This window comes from Chionomys nivalis, chromosome 9, assembly GCF_950005125.1.
Source record: "Chionomys nivalis chromosome 9, mChiNiv1.1, whole genome shotgun sequence".
Taxonomy (NCBI): Eukaryota; Metazoa; Chordata; class Mammalia; order Rodentia; family Cricetidae; genus Chionomys; species Chionomys nivalis.
In genome coordinates, this window is record NC_080094.1 from 13,373,943 (window position 1) to 13,394,910 (window position 20,968).

The following is a 20,968-nucleotide window of genomic DNA, read 5'->3' on the forward strand; positions in this document are numbered from 1 at the left end:
GTCGTCAAAGCAGGGCACTAGAGTTAAAAATCCCTCCTTCCCAGGGAAGTGGAGAAAAGAAGTCATGGAGGAGAGGTTATATCTCGATGAAACATGATGGATGAAGAATTTGCCCAGACAAGAAGGCAGAGGGGATGTTCCAGATAGCAGAGACTTGCAGAAGCGAGGCAGAGACATCCAAACAGGGAGCAGGTGTGGGGTGCGGCACGTGCGAGAACCATCAACCAGCATTTAGGAGGAACTGTTGTGTACTGGGAACAGTTCTCTTCCATCCTCACTGCGAGGTGAGACCCTGGCTCAGTTTACTGATAAGGACACTGAGGACAGAGCGAGCTAGTGCATGATGCATACGTGTTATTAACACTTACATGGAAATGTTCAACCGTGCACAAGAGTGGGTAGAAAAAGACACTGAACCTTGTCACATCTGAACCTCTGACCACCTCCTGTGTGTGTCCAAGGCCATGAAGCAGGCTTCCCAGGGGCTCTTTCCTCATCATTGTGCCCATGGTAAAGAAGATCAGACTTGGGAGACTGTGGAGAGGGGCAGCTGGGGAGACTGGCTTGGCCCTGGGCTGGGGTAGTTTAGAAACTAGCCCCAGGAAGACCTCAGCTTGCCTCTCCACACACGGATAGGCTTCCTTGAGATACCTGGGACCCACAAGAATGGGAAAGGATGCTGGGCTCCCAAGGTCTCAGGTGAGAACCCGTGCTGACAAGGTTATGGGGAGCTGGGCCTGGCAGGCAAGCAATAGGGCCATCAACAGAGATGGAGTGTCACTCCTGGGGCTCCGAGCCCTTCAGACCCCCATGCTGTGCAGGACCGAGAGATGCTCCCAGAAAGCAAGGGTCAGTGCTGCCTGGTACACGTGGGACAGATGTGGATAAGGCAGGAAAGGGGGAGGAAGTGAATGCCACCTGTCCCTTGGCCTATGCTGCCAGACCAGTTTCCCTTCGCCAGTTTTACCTGGTCTGCAGCAAGCTCAGACTGGGCAATAGGCATCACTGTGCAGTTTACCCCTCTCTCTGGCCACCTGTGTGAAAAGGACAACTGTGGGTAGGGAGACTGAGGCTCTGTGGCTTCCTCATCTGGTCATGAAGGCCGTGTCCCCACCCCGGAAGCTCCAGAACTTCTGAGTAACATGGAGAGCAGAAAGGCCCCTCAGCGACAGGCTCGTGCCAGCCAGGGCTGCCAGCCACCTCTGATGACCTTGGATTTGTCAAGGTCCAGCAAACCACAACCAAGGACCACAGGATGCCTAAAAGCAGAGTGCATTTGAAATGGGAGCTGAATCTGGAACAAAGCAAAGCTTTGATATCAATGGGGGAAAAAAGTTGGCATAGCCAAGGCCAGGACCTTGGCCCAGCTGGGGACAGAATCTTGGATTAGCTGGGAACAGTACCTTGGCACAGCTGGGAGCAAAACATCTTAGAATTGATGAAAACATACTTAGGACAGCTGGGAACCGAATCCGGGGACAGCTGAGGACACCCAGGGGCTCTGTAAGCCAGAGGATCTCAGCAGCTGGGGCAGAACTAGGGGAGATCCTTGGAGAGGCAGCAGTTTGGGATGTGAAGGGGCAGATCTCGAGGTGGGCTCAGGATGTGACTGCGCAGGGGTCTGGCCCAGCCCTGAGTCACACACCGCCCGTCTCTCCCGCACAGATAACACAGCTGCGGTGCATACACAGCACGTGGGCTTCAATCGGCAAGAGCAGGATGTGTTCCTCCTGCCCATTCTTGTTGTGGACAGCGGGCCACCCACACTGAGCAGCACGGGCACCCTCACCATCCGCATCTGTGGCTGCGACAGCTCCGGCACCATCCAGTCCTGCAACACCACCGCCTTTGTCATGGCTGCCTCCCTCAGCCCCGGCGCACTCATTGCTCTCTTGGTCTGTGTCCTCATTCTGGTCGGTGAGTTCATGCGCATCCCACCATTATTGGACCTGGGCATCCTTGCCCAGATACACCACAGCCTGGGAAGGGAGCCTCAGTCTCCCTTACATAACGATAGACTGGCTAGAACCATCTCCGACCTCTTCCTGCAGCTCCCGTGGGAAGTCTCTCAAGTGTGGATGGTGGCCCACACAACTCAAGACTCCCTAGTGTTTAAAACCCCATGGGTAGCCCAGTCTGGTGGGTTGCTCCTGGAATCTCGGCACTTGGAAAGTTGAGGCAGGAGGATTGCTGCAAGTTAGAGGCTGGCCTTGGCTATGTAATAAATTCCAGACCAACCTGGACTACAGAATGACACCCCTTATCAATAAAAAGGAACAGGGAGCTGAGGTGTGACCTAATTGGTAGAGTGCTTGCCCACCGTCCACGAAGCTCTGGGTTCAATCCCTGGTACTGCATAAATCCGGGGGTGGTGGTACAGGGCTGTGATAACAACACTAAGAAGTAGAGACAAGAGTATCAGAAGTTAAAGGCCATCTTTGGCTATACAGGGAGTTTGAGACAAACCTATTAGACATGAATCTCTGTTTCAAGGAGGCCAGGAGGAGGGAGATGGACACCAAGCCTAGCTTTTAAATTCTCTTGTCTAGTGCTCTTATTTGTTCTCCGTAAAGAGAAGCATGGCTGCATGGCTAGGTGTATCAACCCGTTTCTCAGATGAAGAAACTGAGGTTCACAGAGGTTTGGTTTGGCTAAGGTGGCACAGGTTATGTCTCCTTAGTCTGTGTCTCCACCTCTAACTCTACCACCTGCCATGAAACAACACCTTGGGGCACCTGGGACAACGTCTTTAGACACTGGGGACACTGGTAGCAGAAGTTATTTGAACCCTGGTGCCCCTGGTGAGAAGAGATGTGAACAGCCTTTGATTGCTGTCACAGCCATGGCCACCCTAGTGCAGACGTAGACACAACAGCCAGAGCACAGAGTTCTCTGGAGACCGTGCTCGCCAGCTCTGCCCAGTCCCCCAGGAGATGACAACCCCCCTTGTGCTGTCCACCCTCCAGTGACCTACTGCGCCCCTTCAGATCCCCGCAGAGGCCAGGAGCACAGCCCCTCCCGCCCCAGCACAGCCCACGGCTCAGAAACCCTTTTTTCCATTGGGTGCACTTTACAGCGGTTTCATTTTCCAAGGCAGTGCAAACAAATTTCTGCCTAATTGCCCACAAACGAAGAAAGTGCACATCAGTGCTCTAAAGGTGACGGGCGGAATCACTGATCAGGTCTGGCACATCTGTCGCCCGCCGCCCGCAATCCTCACCATCTGCTCTCCTGGGCATCCCCTCCACAGCCCTGGGTCTCCAGCTCCAAACACGGTCCATCTATCTTCTCCACTTCTCTCTCAACACGTTCCTTCCCTCCAGCCCTCCCTCAAGGCCTGCCTCTAGCCCTGTTCCCTTCCCTGTTGTAAGCTACCATGTGAAGTGGCAAGTTTGTACCCTGTGCATGCGTGCTGTGGCCCTCACACCTGGCTCTGGCGACAGGTCTGGCTGGGTCTGTCTGGAGCCGATAGCAGAGTCTAAACCCTGCCTCGGGGCTTGGCATGTGTCTGTCCATCAATGTATCCACCCCTCTATCCATCATCCTTTATTCACAAATCCATCAGTGAACCCCTCTCAGGTGTTTCCACAATAGGGTTTATTACTGAGCGAGAGATTTTTATTTAAATTCATTCTCGGGGCTGAAGAGATGGCTCAGCAGTTACAAACACTGGCTGCTCTTCTGGAGGATTTGGGTTCCATTCCCAGCACATGGCAGCTCGCAACTGCCTGTAACTCCAGTTGCTGGGGATCTGAGCCCTCTTCTGGCATCGGCCAGCACTGTGCATGTGCTGCACACAGAGCAAGCAGAACACCCAGACACACAACACACACTGAACTAAAAACTATTCTTAATTTCAGACATGTATACAATGTATCTGGATTGTATCCACCCAACTCCCCCCACCCCAGACCTTCCCTACATGTCCCCTTCTGGCCCTCAGGTCCTCTTTGTGTCTTTGCTATAATAACCCACTGAGTCCCCTTAGTGCTGCCTGCACACGTGGTCGTCCACGGGGACATGGTCAGCCTACCAGTGACCATGACCCTGAAGGAAAAAAAAGGCTGTCTTTCTAGGCTTCCACGCCAGGTTACTTTAGGGCTAAGGGTGGGACCTCGCTGGCCCCTCCCCCATCCTTGCTGGAAGGACAACTGGTTTGACCACAGCTGCTGTGAGTGTGACAGCCAAGTCCAGAAGGCAGCACGTCACAGCACCCCTCCCCCTCCTCCGGCTCTTATGTTCTTTCTTCCCCCTTTCACATTCTCTGAGCCCTGGCAGAGGGAGAAGAGGTAGTGGGAAAGAGAAAGATCATTTCGATTGTGGGTGTATGAGATTCTCTTGGTCAACCCAGAGGAGTGGAAATTGGTCCAGGCTGGGGCCAGAGAAACTGGAGTTGGTAGAGGCAAGTCAAAGCCGCGGGCCTGCAGGGCAGTGCAGGTGGGGAGTGTTGTGGAGGGACAGGTCCTGGGAAGACAGCTAGGGAGCTGGGGGAGCCGGAAGGAGAGCCAGTTTGGAGGACAGAAGAAGGCGTTAGTGACGTCAGCAAGGTGGGAGGAAGAGGAGAGGAATGTGAAGTCTTGGGGGCCCCGAATGAAGAAGGACATGAAGTCACTCGTTCACTCCTCTCAGTCAGGTCTCCCCAGCAACTCCTCATTCATTCATTCATTCATTCAGCAAACAAGCATGCACACATCTAATGTTTGTTCCATGCCAGACACCAAGCTAGGGGAACGTTTTTGGGTCTCAGAGGATATTTATTGGGGTTAACTTGGCAGGACCTGGGCTGTGGTGAGCTGTCCCTCGCTAGTTGAGAGGAGGAGAGGGGAGGCCTCAGAAGCAGATCTAGGACCCACTAAGGTCCCACAGTTGTGATGAATTCCTTGCAGCTGCTGCTGGTGAAGAGACTACACTGGGGGGGTGGGAGACAGACAGACAGACAGAGAGAGAGAGACAGAGAGAGAGCGCTCTGACCGAGACACTGAATGAGAAGCAGAGAATTCCGAGGGGGGGGGGCAAGCCAGGCAGTGTCCTATGCTGAGCTCAGCCCTCACTCTGTCTCCTTGTCTTCCCCCATCCACCCACCCCGCAGTGCTGGCTCTGCTGATCCTCACCCTCAGGCGTCACCACAAGAGCCACCTGAGCTCCGATGTGGATGAGGACATGCGGGACAACGTGATCAAATACAACGACGAGGGCGGCGGCGAGCAGGACACCGAGGCCTATGACATGTCAGCGCTGCGGAGCCTTTACGATTTCGGGGAGCTCAAAGGTGGCGACGCGGGCGGGGGCACGGCCAGTCCCCCACAGGCTGCTTCCTCCTCCGAGCGCCACTCGCTCCCTCGGGGACCGTCGAGCCCGGAGCCGGACTTCTCGGTGTTCAGAGACTTCATCAGCCGCAAGGTGGCGCTGGCGGACGCGGACCTGTCGGTGCCGCCCTACGACGCCTTCCAGACCTACGCGTTCGAGGGCGCGGGCTCGCCGGCTGCCTCGCTCAGCTCGCTGCACAGCGGCTCCACCGGCTCCGAGCAGGACTTCGCCTTTCTCCGCGCCTGGGGCCCGCGCTTCCGGCCGCTGGCTGCACTCTATGCCGGCCACCGCGGGGACGATGACGCCCCGGCCTCCTAGCCTCAGCCCGGCCAGTCCGGCATCGCGGCCCCGACGGGAGGGGACCTACATGGCCCCCGCGCCGCGACACGCCCCCAAGGGGTGAAGCTTGCGAGGACTCAGGGGTACGGGGGTGAAGACCAACGTCAGGAAAAGGAAGGGGAACCCGGCCTGCGGGGCCCTGGGGTTGTAAGGGACCTCGGAGGGGGGAACCTGGTGCTGGGAAAGGACCTGGGAGGAGAAAGCAGAAGAGGGCGCTGCTGCCATTCCCGCCCCAAGGCTTTCTGGCATCTAAGTAAAGATGAAGGAAGGGCTGTTCATTTACTAAGCACCTGCTGTGTGCTGGGAGCTACCCAGAGACCGAATGCATTATTGTAGAAGCTATGAGGTGGAGTCCCAAAGGTGCCAGATGGGAAAGCTCCCCAGAGAAGTGGTCGTGACCTGCCCCGGGTACACCTAGACAGCAAGCGGTGGCACCTCTGGCACTGACCAGCTGCCTGGACAAGTCACCTCATTTCTCTGGGCCTCAGTTTCCTCATCTGTCAAATGAGGTTAATAACAGCACCTACCTCGAAGATTTGAGAGGATGAGAAGGGTTCATGTGTGAAGTTGTTGGGCAGTGCCTGGCACAGAGTAGGTGTTCAATAAATGCTCGCCTTTGTTACTACCCGTATCCTTGTGGTTACTGGAGGCGCGCATGTCTGAGCTCACTCCCTCATCCTTCCGCCACCTCCCAGCATCTCCAAGGGAAGAGGAATGGGTCCCAGCTGTCAGCCCCTGGTCTTCCTCTGAGGGGAAACAGATGTGCCTAGCAACTGCAGAATCTTCCTGCTCCTTGGGCTACATCAGAATAAGGCCCCTGGCAAGGATGCTAAAACAAGAAGAGCTTGGATGAGGAGAAAACACTGCTCACAGTGATGACAGTGGTGATGTTATCTGTCTGTTGTGGGAGCTGGGGTCTTTCCCTCTCTAGATTCCAACCTAAGATTCTCCGGGACTGGGCATAGTGGCATAGACCCGCAATCCTGTGAGGGAAAAGCAAGAGGATCAGAAGCTCAAAGACACCCTCAGCTACTTCATGAGTTTGAGGCCAGCCGGGCCATATGAGACCCTGTTTATAAGATAATGGCTGTCTCCTGTCCTCCCTCCCAGCACCTCTAGGGTGACTCAGTGATTATCCATGGGCCTGGTGTGAATTCAAGCATTCAGGCCATCTACTTCTGAAGCCTCAGTTTGCTTGGCTGTAAAGTGGGGGTAGTGGATGATAAAAAGGAGGTAGCTGGTGCTGAGCTCCAATCTCAGTGTCTCCCTGATGTATGGGAAGTATTCAGTAAATGTTCCTTGGTGACCTCCCAGGGAAGTCCGGCTCCTTTTCCCCATGCAAAAAAAAAAAAAAAAAAAAAAAAAAAAAATCCACAGTGGTGAGCTGGAGGTAGCTGAGACCAGGAAACATGCTCATAGCAACAACGTGCCCAAAATTACTATTGGGGGTACATTTGTGTGTGTGTGTACTACATCCCACATGGAAAGAAGATAACTTCCAGGAGTTGGTTCTCTCCTTCCATGGTGGGTTCCAGGACCCAACTCAGGTGGCCAAGCACTTTTACCCAGTAAACCATCTCACTGGTCCCAACTAAGTAGTTCCCGCCTTCCAGTAGCTAAAGGCCCTGGGGACAAAGGCAGAGGCCACTGGTAATAACACCTTTGATGAAGCAGACTGAACAGAGCGAAACCCCAGGAGTGCAGGATGGAGAGTAGATAATTCCCGGGGTCTACTGGGTCTTAAAGTGTAAGTGTGAGATGGATGAGGTGATCAGGCAAGCGGGGCGTCTGCAAAGGCTGGGCTGCACAGGTTGCAGCATGCAGGTGGTCCCCTGAGCTGGCTCACCAGGAGGAGGAGGCTGAGGTGGGAAGGCTGTGGAAAGACCTTGAAGGCTGGACTAGAAAACCTTGCAGCTCTGTTCACCTTGGACCTTGGTGAAGGAAGCCCAGCCTGCAAGAGCTGGAATTCACACCAGGCCCATGCGCAACCACTGAGTCACCTAGGGGGCTGGAAGGGACTTCAGGAGGCAACTATTGTCTTACAATCATAGCTCCATAGACATTTATCCATCATCTGAGGACCACTGTGGTGGCTGATGGCAGAAACATGGGTGGTGAGTGAGGTAGGGGACGTGGGAGTCACATTCTTCCTACGAGGGACCCTCAACACCCAACTCCTATAGTTAATACAGCAAATGAGCATTTGGGGACCCAGCCCATGGACAGCTCTGAGGCTGCTCATCATAATGTCCCTTGCCAAGAGGAAACCTGAGACTGGGGGGGTCAAGGTGACTTTCAAGGTCACCCAGCTATTAACAGCTGAGACAAGGCAGGGCTCACCCCAAACTTGTTTTTCTCTCTCTCTCTCTCTCTCTCTCTCTCTCTCTCTCACACACACACACACACACACACACACACACTTGGCTGCCTTGACTCACTCTGATCTCCCCAAGCAGGGAAATGACCTATTCAGAGGGATACAATGTCACAGGTCCAAACCCTACACATGACCTGGCAAGATCACAGAGTGGAAAGACTGGACCAGAATAAAGAATTTCACTGATCCTCATTCACCATCCGGGCCTCCTGCTCTGTGGTCTGCCTGCCGTGTGACTTTGAACAATTTGCTCATGGTCTCTGCACCTCTGTTCTCTTACCCATAAGAGCATACCCATTGTTCGAACAGAGATTCCATGAGATGACGGTGAGGTCAAAATGCAGTATTAATAGCCAACACTGAACACTTCCCCAAAGTTAGCCCCTAACCAATGGGATAACCTTGGCTTATAGTGAGGAAACCCAGGCACAAAGAGAAGAAGATGCCTTGGTCCAAGTTGATCAGTTTAAATTAAGTGGAGACGATTGGGCCCAAAGAGGGGTGTTCTGGTCTGGTGCCACCTGGTCAGCAGCCCTAGCACAAGGCATACTTTCAACCCTCAGCATGTCCTGACCTATCTGAATATCATCATCCATGTACCACTGCCAACCTACCTAGCCTGTGGTCCTCAAGCCTCCGGCAATTTCTGCTGGTTCTGGGGTGGGGTTACAAGAAAAAGTACCCCCAGGCCCCTTTATCCCAGCTGCTGCCTAGTTCTTGCTTCCTCAACTTATTGAGGTATCCCATGTGTTTGGTCCCTTCCCGGGTTCTACAGAGTGCCCACCCACACCAAGCACCCCCTGGGCATCTCTAATGGTCTGGGATGACTGTAGAAGATCTCATGGGTGCATATCCTTTGATGGTTGGTCTCACAAGGCCTCCAGGAGTCCCTAGTCACCTCCCTGTTTTAGGCAAAGAATAGTGCCACCAAGCAAGCGCCAGGCACCAAAGAGGCACACCCAGCTCATCCTGGAAGCGCAGAGATAATGTCTGCCCTCTGCACAAGGCCGCGAGGAAGATGAAAGACAAACAAAACCCCCTTTTGTTATCATCCACTTTGTCACCAGCATCACTGCGAGGGAAGGCTGTGGAGGTCTTGGGAGAAAAATGGATGCATTAATATAATTGACCAAGCATTCTAGAATCGGGCTGAGTGACAGTGATGATGCTGGCCATAGTGATGACGGCATGCTTATGTAGCACTTGCTGTGTGCCTGATTAAGCAACATTGCATGATAAATATGAATCTATATGAGGCTCGCGAATTCTGTTTCATGTCTACTCTTTACATACTGTGACCTCTTCCATTTAAAGGTGTGATTTTTATTTTTTATTTATTTATTTATTTATTTTGGTTTTTCAAGACAGGGTTTCTCTGTAGCTTTGGAGCCTGTCCTGGAACTAGCTCTTGTAGACCAGGCTGGCTCGAACTCACAGAGATTCATCTGCCTCTGCCTCCCGAGTGCTGGGATTAAAGGCGTGCGCCACCACCACCCGGCTAAAGGTGTGATTCTTTTGAGCCCCGTTTGACGAAGCTGGTGTGAAGAACCCCAAGCTCACAGATGCGGAGGGCTTTGCTCAAGCGCACCTAGCCTGGGCAGTGCATGTAGTTCAGTCAATAGTGTGCTCACCTGACAAGCAAAAAGTTCCAAGTTATATCCCCAGCACTGCATGACTCAGACGTGGTGGCACAGGCCTGTAAACCTAGCCCCGGGGAGGTAGAGGCAGGGGGACCAGAAGTTCAAGATCATTCTTGGAGATACAAGAAGTTCAGGGCCAGACTGCACTACATGGGAACCTGTCTCAAGAGAACAAATAAAAATAAAAAGGAAAGGAAAAGAGGGAAGGAAGGAAGGAAGGAAGGAAGGAAGGAAGGAAGGAAGGGAGGGAGGGAGGGAGGGAGGGAGGGAGGGAGGGAGGGAGGGAGGGAGAGAGGGAGGAAGGAGGGAGGGAGGGAGGAAAGAAGGAGGGAGGGAGGGAGGAAGGAAGGGAGAGAGGGAGGGAGGGAGGGAGGAAGGGAGGGAGGGAGGAAAAAGGAAGGAAGGAAGGAAGGAAGGAAGGAAGGAAGGAAGGAAGGAAGGAAGGAAGGAAGGAAGGAAGGAAGGAAAGAAGGAGACAGTGTGGGCCTGAGACTGTTACAAACACCCACACCCACCCAGCCACAGCTCCTCGTAGGAACTAGACAATGTGTGACATAGAGAGGACAGAGAAGCAGCTGATAAGCGCAGGTGACACTCCAGAAAGAGGGCAGATCTAGGAGCAAGATGGAGGTGGAGTATAGCCTGGTCTGAATTTCTGGTGTATACCAATGCACCCGCACGTGGGGCTGTGGACACAAAGTAGAGAGAGAGGAAGGCAGCCTGAACACCACAGGTCAAGATCCAATGCCTGCCTCCCTGACTCAGGCACCTCAAAGAGCCGGCTGCTGTCACAGGGGGCGGCTCAGCACCCGCATCCGTCAGCCAGCCGTCATCACCGCCCACCCCTGGGTCACGAATCAGCAGCTCCACTTACCTCCTGCCAGCCAGCGTGCTCCAGCCAGCTCTGTCACTGGCCGCTGAGCATTCTGCAAATGTGGCCCTGTCAGCCCTGGGTTGAAGTGGGAGTTCACGCTCCAGTGGCTGCAGGAGAACGCCGGCGCAGGATGCACTCACACAGTGCACCCTCAGACATGTCCCCGCCAGTGTCTGCCATGCAGAGATTGCATGTGCACCGCCGAGCACACAGAGGATATCCTGTAGGTCTGAAAATGTAATCACAGACCAGCATGGTTATGTATGCAATGGAGGCAAGTATTCATGTGTGCATCTATGTTTACATACAAGGCATGCAATACATCCACAAACATTCTCATGCTCGTGTGTACATATGTGTCACCGGTTCTCTTCAACGAGGGAATATATTTCCCCATTCAGGTCACATCCATGCATACATGTGCCACCCCCATAAGCTCCCACTCGAAGGCATTGAATACATTGTCACGTGAATGGATAGCTCCATGTGACACGCAGAACACATGTATCCACTTGTCTGTGTGTACAAGAAAGCATGTACAGGTTTGGGGAGTCAGTTACAGGCTGCAAAGTCAACTTCACAGTGTTAGCTGTTGTATTGATGTGTGAAGTGAGCATCAGGCATGTGCCATACATGTACTCAGAAGGACACTGGGCTTGTACACCCGCAGTACTTTGAGTCTCCACCACCATGTTGCCTGTCCCTCACTTTCAGGCCCCTCATCCTCACATAGCCAAGCTCCTCTGCTCACGTGCACTCTCAGAGATGGCCACAGTTCATCCATAGCCAAGACTCTCCGCTCCTGCTCCCAGGCGAGTGTGCCCCAGGCAGACACGTGCCTCTGTGGCCCACCTCCCACACACCACAGAGGCAGATCCCCGGTACATGGGAGCTCACAGCACCCCTCCCCAGCCCCCGCGTGCAGCCTGCCCCAGCCCCAGATTGTCAGGTGTGCCTGGGACAGCAGGAATGGCGCCCACACGCAAGAATCACCACTCACGCAGAATCGCATCTGCCGCGGACGCCTCATCTGCTGTGCAAATGATGATTAAATGTTATTGTGTGAGAGAAAGCAGCAAGGAGGGCCTCATTAGCTTCATTGTCAGGAAGGGCTCCACAGGCCCACCAGCTCCTAACTCTAAGGCTGGCTTAACCCGATGTATGCTGGGGGGGTGCCTGGATCTCGTGTGGGAGAAGATGACAGAGATGGAGATCCCAGCCCTGGACCCACATGGACCACAGAGAGCATGGTAGAGGAAGTCCTGAGGCTCAAGAAGCAACTCCCACCTTATCTGTATTTGCTGTATGGCTCTAAACCAATCAACTCTTCAGTAATTCCTCACCTCTAACCTGACCCCAGGAGCACGGAGGTCCAGGTGCCATGGGCCTTCTGGGAATGCAGGCTTCTCAGATGCATCCCAGATGGGGAAAGACTCAAAGTCTGTGGGTTAGTGAGTGTCTGTTTGGGAGGCAAAGGCCTTCACAGGCTGCCAAGGAAACTTTACAAAAGATGGGGTCGGGGGTGGGGCATTGAAAGGAGTGTGCATGCATGCGTGCATGCACGTATGTGTGTGTGTTGATAATGACAGGCACCAGTAAGCCCTGAATTACTGGTAAACACAAATGCCTTGTCTGGGATTGGCATCTGCATGTTGTACACATTTGCTCCCCATTTCTCTGGGATCCACAGGCACCAGAGCCTCATGTCTTCCCTTGTGAAAGCTAGTGATTGTGCACAAGTGTTCACCATTACAAAGTGATTGTACACAGTGTTCACCATTACAAAGATCACTGCTCCTGCGTCCAGGGCAAATCAGAAGGAGGGGTGGTGCAGCGAGGATTAATGGCGGTAACAGTCTTGCCCTCTTCCTTCATCAGAAAAATCCTTCATTTGTAACCAGTCATGTGACTATCTGTTAACCAAGATCGTTGCTCCCCAGCCTCCATCACAGCCTTATTTCCCACAGGCAGAGTCACAACCAATACAATCTATGCAAAATTGACAGGTGGCATTCCTGACCATTGTCTAAAGGCTGTTGACTCAGGTCTTTTGCCTCTTTCTGTCTGCTCCCCCTCCTTTCTGATGGCTGAACCCAGTTGGCCTGACCAAACTCTAGCAGCCACTTAACTTCCGTTCCCGAGGACCACAGGCTATGACTAGACTACTAAAGCAGACTTGGTTCTTTGGAGCATCACACCAACAACCTTACCATCTCCAGACTTGGTTAATGTGAAAAAGAAACCAACCTCCAGCTAGCTGAAGTCACTGCTGTCTTGGTACCCTGTCCCAAAGTGCCCAAGGGAGACAGATAGCGGTCTCAAAGTGATGTGTTGAGGCTTAAGTGGAGGCGCAACAGAGAGTCTGAAAACATTTGGAAGACCTGGAAGAATTTGCAGCTGATTGGATATGGGAACCACCAGAAGGGGAGGTCAAAGGCTTGAGTGACAAGGACAGGGAAGCTGGCTATGAGTCAGGGAACCCAGAACAAGCCTCCCATGGGGGTCAGACAAAGTCAGCTTAGTTTGATTGAGTTAAGCTTGAGAGGCTGCCGGCCAAGACATGAGACCTGAAAGTTCAGTGTTGGAGCTCAGCAGAAGGACCTGAAAGTTCAGAAGCTGTGTCTACACCCGCACTCAGACTGTGAGAGAAGGGAGAGTGGGGGGCAAGACCAGAGGCCGTGTGCTCTTAGGGACTCCAGGGTCAGGGGGAGGGAGAAGAGACATTTGGACATCAGCTTCTCATCGCTGGCATAGCATGAAAAGAAAAAGGAATGGCAGCAGTTAGGATGCAGATGAAGAGGCTTGGTATGTGGGTAAGGATGGCAGGTGGGTAAGCATGATATGTGGGGAAGGGTGACATGTGGGGAAGGTGACATGTGGGGAAGGGTGATGTGTAGGGAGGGTGACATGTGGGAAGGGTGACGTGTGGGGGGGTGACATGTGGGAAGGGTGGCATGTGGGGAGGGTAGCATATGAAGGAGGGTAGGTGAGACATCTCCTCTTTAAGAGTCTGAAGTCCTGGGGTTCCTCACTCTAGGTGAGACTCTCAGAGGCACTGGCTGCTTTCAGGAGAGCATGGTGGGGAGAAGGAAGACATGCAGGAAGACATGCCTGCCTCGGAAGAGACAGTGAAGTCAAGACTTGCCTGGAGCCCTGGGAGAAAGTTGGCCTGGTCATTGTGGAGCCCAGGAAAGGGATGGTCTCTACCTCTGGAAGTCTCCAAGAGAAAGTAGAGAAACCAAGGCCTCCAGGCATGGCATTGGGAACTGCAGTCTAGGGGACATGGCCACCATGGCACACATCCCGTGGAATAGTCTTCCAGGTGAGGAGTGAGCTGAGAGCAGGGCGTTTTCACACTCTTGGCCCTGGACACTTTTGCCAGGCACAACAAAGCCGGTGGCTGAAAAAAAAGAAGAGCCTCACAGCCTTGTTGTGGATGGTTAGCAGCCTGGAATCCAGGCCTAGGAGAGAAACTGGTCCAGGCTCAGGGCGGGTTTGCAGACAGCCTCTCCCTGAGCCTCTTCCTTCACTTTCCTGGACACTCTTGAAACACATAGGCTTACCACGTATACACCATATACAACACACATACACAACACACACTACATACATATATACCACACACATATATACCATAAACCACACACATATACACACTGCACACATATATACCATAAACCACACACATACATATACCACAAATACCTCACATACCACATAATACACATATACCATATACATACACACCACACACACCACATATAATACACATACAAACACATCATACACATATATACCATATACATACCACATACAGACACATAAACAACACCCACAACATGCTCACACATGCACACAAACACATTCATAGCGGGTGGCTCACTATTAGCTTTTAGTAAACACATATATATACACACCACACACTTCACACATGTGCTCCCACTATGTATATCACATTCCCACTCCAAGGAGTTAGTTGTCCCCCTCCTGACTCTATAGGTACCTGTGCATACATAACCACATGTGCACGCATATACACAAATACATTACTATAATAAACATTTTTAAAGATTTTTTTAAGGGCTGGGTGTGTAGTTCAGTTGGTAGAGTGCTTCTCTAACATGTAAAATCCATGGGTTTGATCCCCAGCACCCCATAAGCCAAACACGGCACGCATGTCTGAACCTAAGACATGTGGATTTATTCATGCACACACAGGGGTGTCCTGAGAGTGCATACACACACAGTTGTGTACCATGCTCACAGGCAATGACACAGAGAAGGCAGGAATCTGGAAGCCAGAACACACAGAGACAGGGAAGAATGCCCATGTCAGATGGTGTATGCTGCAGAGACACCCCCACCCCACCCCGCAGTCCCATAGGGGGACAGAGGGCTAGTGGGGATGTGTACGTACCATCCCTCAGATCCTCCAGCACTTGTAAGCTCCCAGGTGTGCAGTGACATCCTGAGGCAGACAGCACACCCACACAGAGCCTACCTGGTCCTTCCCAGGTCTCTATCCTGAGGTATCTCAGCTTTATACACCCCAAAACTCGGTGATGAGGAAGAGGAGGAAAAAGATTTCAGGACACCAGAGCACAGGTCACATCAGTGCCCAGAACTCTGAGGCCCACTGTGGGTCTCCACCCAAACCAAGGTTCCCTCCTGCAGAGGCTGGAGGTGGCCCCACTTCCTGGCCAGCCTGCTGATTTCCCAGGAGAGAGGGCTGTGGCCCACCTGTCAGCCTGCCGTTCGTCACCGTCACAGTGCACTGACATTCAGAGCAGGCGCCGAGATGATCGCATTTAGCCGTAATGTGCCACAGACTGCACTGACATTTGGAAAATATTCCACCTCGGGACCCATTCGACTTCTAGCTTCTTTCTGGAAGGGAGCAGAGGCAGTGGAAGCAGGGAGGGGGCAACCAGGGCCTATGATGTCTGCCTGTCACGTCCCCAGACCATGGGACCCGAGAACCCCAGAACACCCACACTCTGGAGACCCAGGAGCTCTGAGCATCCTGGCTACCTTCACCTGAGAGGAGTAGAAATGAAGGGGAACCAAGGCAGAGATGCAGACTCAGGGAGAGGGGCATTTCCTCAGGAGGAGCTAAAGGAGTCTCTGGCCTGTCTGGGAGCAGCCACTAATCACCAGGCCCGACTTACATGGATGGACTCACATTTCAGAGACCAAGCAAGCTGTTCAAGGATTTGAGACCAACTCCACCCGGCTCTAGAATCGCTGAACCTTCCATGTTGGGTTGAGGAGGGGCGTAGATGCCAAGACCCATGGGACCGTGCTCAGTCCTTTGTCCCTTCCTCCCCTCCCCCTCTCTTCCCTCTTTCCCTAGGCGGGGACCAGCACTTCCAGGATGATGACACAGCACAGGCTTCCTGGGCGGGAAGCCGAGGAACTGCTCTGAACCTTAGAGTTCAGGATGGTGGCCAACAGGGGATGGCATGGGCAGAACCCATGTGGCCAAATACATTGAAAGCTAACGACTGCCCTTGAGCAGACAGTATCACCCTATGTGGCAGCTATAGAGCTAAGAGCTTGGATGGAAAACCTCTTCACAGGGACCGAACCCTCTCTGAGGTAGTGCCCAGCCTGGGAACTGGGCGACTGGGCTGCCCAGGCGAGCTGATGGCAGCCAGAGGTGCTGCCTACCTGCTCTCTAGAAGGGCGTCCTAGAAACTGCCGATAGGATAGGGGTGCAGAAGGAGTGGGAGGGAGTGAGGAAGGGCTATTTGAAGGCAGGGAAGATGACATGTCCCCGGCTTGCTCAAGAGGTGGGGCGGCTGTCTGGAGCTCTTAAGAGTTGATTAATCTCCTTAAATAACTCTGAGTCCAACTTCCCAAAAGGCAAAAGAAAGTTCGTTTAATCTACTTGAAATGATTCCTGATCTTCTCAGGGTGGCAATCAATAGGAGCACGTGCGTATGCTCCTTATAAGTAATTCTCGGTAATTACAAGAAAAAGGGTTTTGTGGTGAAAAAATGACATTCTGGCCTCAGAGCAAAACCCCCAGGGAAGGGGATCAATCGGTCTCCGGCAGGGAGCCATCCTTGCCATTGGGCTAGGCTGCGGGGCCACCACTCTTGAGTCAAATGATGAGCCAAAGGGTTACCCAAGGTCCGCCTGCCTGTAAGAGTTCAAATTGCAGAAACCACTTAGGGTCCCTAGCCCCCCAAAGTCCATAACAGATGTCTGTAGAGCACAACTGGTACCCAGCACTAGTGGCCTTGGGCATCACATGATGTGCACCCTGGGAACCTCAGGAGCACATTTCTGTGTGGTTCCAACATGTGTAGCCCCACTGTCCTGCTGTCAATCACTAGCGATGACACCATAAGTGACCGCCACTACAGCATCCTGACAATACTCCCCCGTATTTGGTGCTTGGTCCCAAAGCCTCGCTCAGCATCCCCACTGGTGCTCCACGCACCAGGACACTGTCTGTGGCTGTCCCTGCACTGCCCTGGTGGCTGCACACAGGGCTCTGTAAGCATCTAAGAAGAGGAAGAAGGAGTGAGGGCAATGATCTTTAAGAGGCACAAAGTTCTTCGCTGTCCTATCTGTGCTGGTCCTCAGAGTCTGACCCAGAGCTTGGCTAGGGAGTCTCCATAGATACCTAGTGGGTGTGTGCAGGCATAGGTGCGTGCCTGGGAGGTGCAGGGATGCACTCAGATGACATTTGCAAGTAAGAAAAAAAGATCACCTGGCAGCATAGGTGCTGCTCGTCTACGACCCCAGGGATTCAACCCCAAGACTGCAGACACTGAACTGCACCTCCTTGAGAAGGACGTCACCTGCTGCCCACCCTTCCTTCATATTCTGGGCTTGACATCTTCAGTCACTTGGCCCTTTGCAGTAGAGCATGATGGGGGCCACAGGGGCAGCATCGCTCTGTCTTCTCCTTCTCTCCAGCCCAAAGACAAGTTTCTAGACTGTCTCCAGGTCCTAGAGAGGAAGCTCATTATCTCATTTGCACATGCATACACACACACACACACATGTCAGCCACTGTCCAGTCACAGTGGAATCAATCGCTGCCATCAGTGTAGTCTGGCAATGCCAGGGGAATCAGCCCAGCCAAGGCCCCTGGCTGAGCTGCCTGCCCAGCACCCCCAGCAGGTCCGCCTTGCCATGGATTTATTTTGGCGTTCATCCAATAGCCACTGTGTGTCCCTCACTCACCTGAACCCTCTGACCCATATCCATTGTGGGAGTTGTTCCAGTCACAAAGATCTGAGCGAGGAAAATGAGGGTCAGGGACATATGGGAAGTGACCTGAACCTCACAGCAAGACTGTAGCAGGCAGCTGTCTAATCCAGGGTGGCCTCACACCAGACTGGGCTCCTGTGGGCACTGTCCGTGGACACTGTCCATGGTCCCTGAAGCCTGCTCAACCATGGATAGCACTTCTCCCAGGCAGTTCAGAATAAGAGCAGCTGCCCTGAAGATGGGGTGACCACATGGTGGCAGGGAGCAAGTCCTATATCAGAGATCTATAACTTTTGACTTCTGCAAGTCAGCTGGCCACCTCAGAGAAATCCCAAGCCTGGGGGAAGCGACTTCAGAGTGAAAATGACAGGAACAAAGATGGGGCTCCAGAGCCTCTGGGCCCATTGCCCAAAATACAAAGTGACTCTTAAGCCAGGAGAGGCCCTGAGCATTGCATTTACCGGCCCACACCACCATCATAGCAACCCTAGCGTTAAGAGCATGTTCTGCCCTTAAATCCCAGGGCCTGGAGCCTTAGCTCTGAAAATGTGATTGAATCTATCTGTGGTGCCCCGTCTCAGCCACTCAGATACCATATTTATGACTTCTGCCATCCGCAAGTAGCACTTGGGCTGTTATTTACTTGTGTTTTTCTTCTTCCAGCAGACTTCTTTTTATCCTAATTTTATTTTGAAAGCAGCCCATAAATGCGGAAATCGGCTCGAAGAGGCATCGACCATGATGTCAGCACACGCAGGTAATGCACGGGCCTCAGTGCCCGGCTGGCAGGGAGCCTGCTGAAGGCTTTCACCTAAACCCTTTCAGCGTACAAAACACAAATGCAGAGGCCCTCACAGGGAGGACAGTGGTCAGGTGTCCCCAGGGCTAAAACACCTGGCCACTGCCCCCTGCCCACTAAGAACTGAGGAATGTGTTTCAGACTCCTTTGCTTTCTTTATTCCTTGTGGGGTGTGTGTGGGGGGGAGGTTGTATTGTATAGGTAAAAGGTATTGGCTATCTTCCTCCATCATCCTCCATCTTACTTTAAAATTATTCACCTATTGATTTAGTGAGGGGTAGGACATGTGTCAGGTTATATACATAGAGGTCAGAGGGCAACTTTCAGGGTATGTTTCTCTCCTTCCACCATGTGGGTCAGGGGTCAAACTCAGATCATCAGGCTTGGAGGCAGTCACCTTTACTCAGCTAGCCATCTTGCAGGTCTCATACCATGGAGCCCCAGGATTCTTCTGCTTCCCCAGAACTGAGGTCACAGGTATGTGGGCTGAACCCAAGTCCTCATGCTTGCCCCGCTGACCCTCTACCTACTGAGCCACTCTGACTCCTGCCCCTCTTTTTTTAAAAAATATTTATTTATTTATTTATTTAGTACACAATATTCTGTCTGTGTGTATGTCTGCAGGCCAGAAGAGGGCACCAGACTTCATTACTGATGGTTGTGAGCCACCATGTGGTTGCTGGGAATTGAACTCAGGACCTTTGGAAGAGCAGGCAATGCTCTTAACCACTGAGCCATCTCTCCAGCCCACTCCTGCGCCTCTTGTGTGTCTTTGCATGAATGGCTTCCCTGTTCTGTGGCTCAGCTGGACAGACACTCTCTCTGGATGCACCAAGCCCTGATACTGTAGAATTCGGGCATCTGAATGAAACAGACCACTTTAGTTAGGACAGGATCAACACGTTTTTCCTACATAGGACCCAAGAGGCAATATTTGAAGTTCTAAGGACCAGGCATCTTGTAGCCACCATCCATGTCACTGTGAGCAAGGACATGATGGATGTGGCTATGTGCTAGTAAGACTTTATGGATAGACAGGTGAGGGCTGGCCCTTGGGAGAGACTTTGCCCTCCGCTAGGCTGGGTCTAAGAAAATGAGAAGGCCTCAGATCAAGGAACTTCCCATAAGCCCCAAAGGCTATCACAGGTAACAGTGATCCCTCCTTGTAAGGCCAGTCTCCTTCCTTCCAAGCCCTTCTCTATCCACCTGATCTCCTCAGTGTTCTAGAATCTTCCTAGGCAGAGACGTGAGCTGTTACCTGAAGTGAGAGTGGAAAACTCCAAGCTGGCTGCATCCCTCATTGCTTGGCAAGTGGCTCACGGGTTCTGACTTGAAGTCTTAAAAATCCCACCTCCCACCCCACCCCTTGCAATCCCCAGCAGCCCCTTCACTGCTGGATCTAGTACTTAGAGAACAGGACAGCTCTGCACCCACCTGGCAAGGTTAATTACAAGGGTTAACAAGCTAATCTCTGCAAAGCACCCAGTAAGGGTCCAGCGCGTCTCATTTCCCAGCGCCTCGTCCCTTATCATTATGGACAACAACATAGATGGTCATGGTCCACTCTCTCACCCTCATCCTACCCCTGGCCTCAGCAGCCCTCAGAGTAGGCTGCACAAATCACAACCATCGATTTCTCAGAAGGCAGCTGGGGGGGGGGGGGGCTTTTTCTTGTTCTTTTTAGCTCGATTTTAAATTTCAGTTTGTCCTTAGTGCTTTGAGAAAGCAAGAGAGACGGAGAGGTAAATTGAGCCTTCCCTGACACCTAGTTTCCCGCTCACCCTGTCAGCCTCCTCTGCCACGGAGTTTGTCTGTCTGCACATGGAAGGTATCAGGAGGCCTATGTCCTGTCTTGGGGTCCTTCACCCCCATTCTCTTGAGATTCACCAGTCTTATTCAGGATGTTACCGGGCTCCCTTCCTGTTTCCTGCCTTAAACCCAAGTCCGGGTCTCACAGGGTCCCCCAGTCCTGGCACAGCCTAACTGTGAGTCTTGGACACGGTTCCTACATCTTCCACAAAATGGATCAGGAGTGCAGTCTCCCAAGGCTGTGGGAGAACGTGGAGCGGGGGGAGTAACCAAGGCATGTGAGCTGTGCTTGTTTGGGTGGCATGGGGCTTCAGTGATCACTGCCAGGTTGGGGAGGAACCAATCACACACACACACACCCCCGTTGTTGAGCCCAGGTGAGGCAGGCCTCAAGGCCTCCCTGGCTGACGCTTCAGGCTCAGACTCTGGAAATGTTGCAGCTGCCACTCAGCTACAACCCAGCTGGGACCCACTGACAGCGTCTTGATTTCAGCCCAAGCGCTTTTCCAGACGGGCTGCTAATTAGGGCTAATGGGCAGCTCTCCCTGCCGGCTCCAGCTGCCACTCCCGCCCTCTCCATTAAAGACAGAAGGAGA

At 52.8% G+C, this 20,968-nt stretch overlaps 1 protein-coding gene across 1 annotated transcript in view; it reads left to right on the forward strand.

Annotated features, from left to right (window-relative positions):
- Cdh22 (cadherin 22) overlaps nt 1–6,254 on the forward strand; it is a 123,571-nt gene extending 117,317 nt beyond the window's left edge. The window contains exons 11-12 of the mRNA XM_057780965.1: nt 1,666–1,917; nt 5,090–6,254. Coding sequence (XP_057636948.1) covers nt 1,666–1,917; nt 5,090–5,625 — 788 coding nt within the window. The 3' untranslated portion in view covers nt 5,626–6,254. The remainder of the gene's footprint in view (nt 1–1,665; nt 1,918–5,089) is intronic.
- Nucleotides 6,255–20,968: the final 14,714 nt, after the last annotated feature.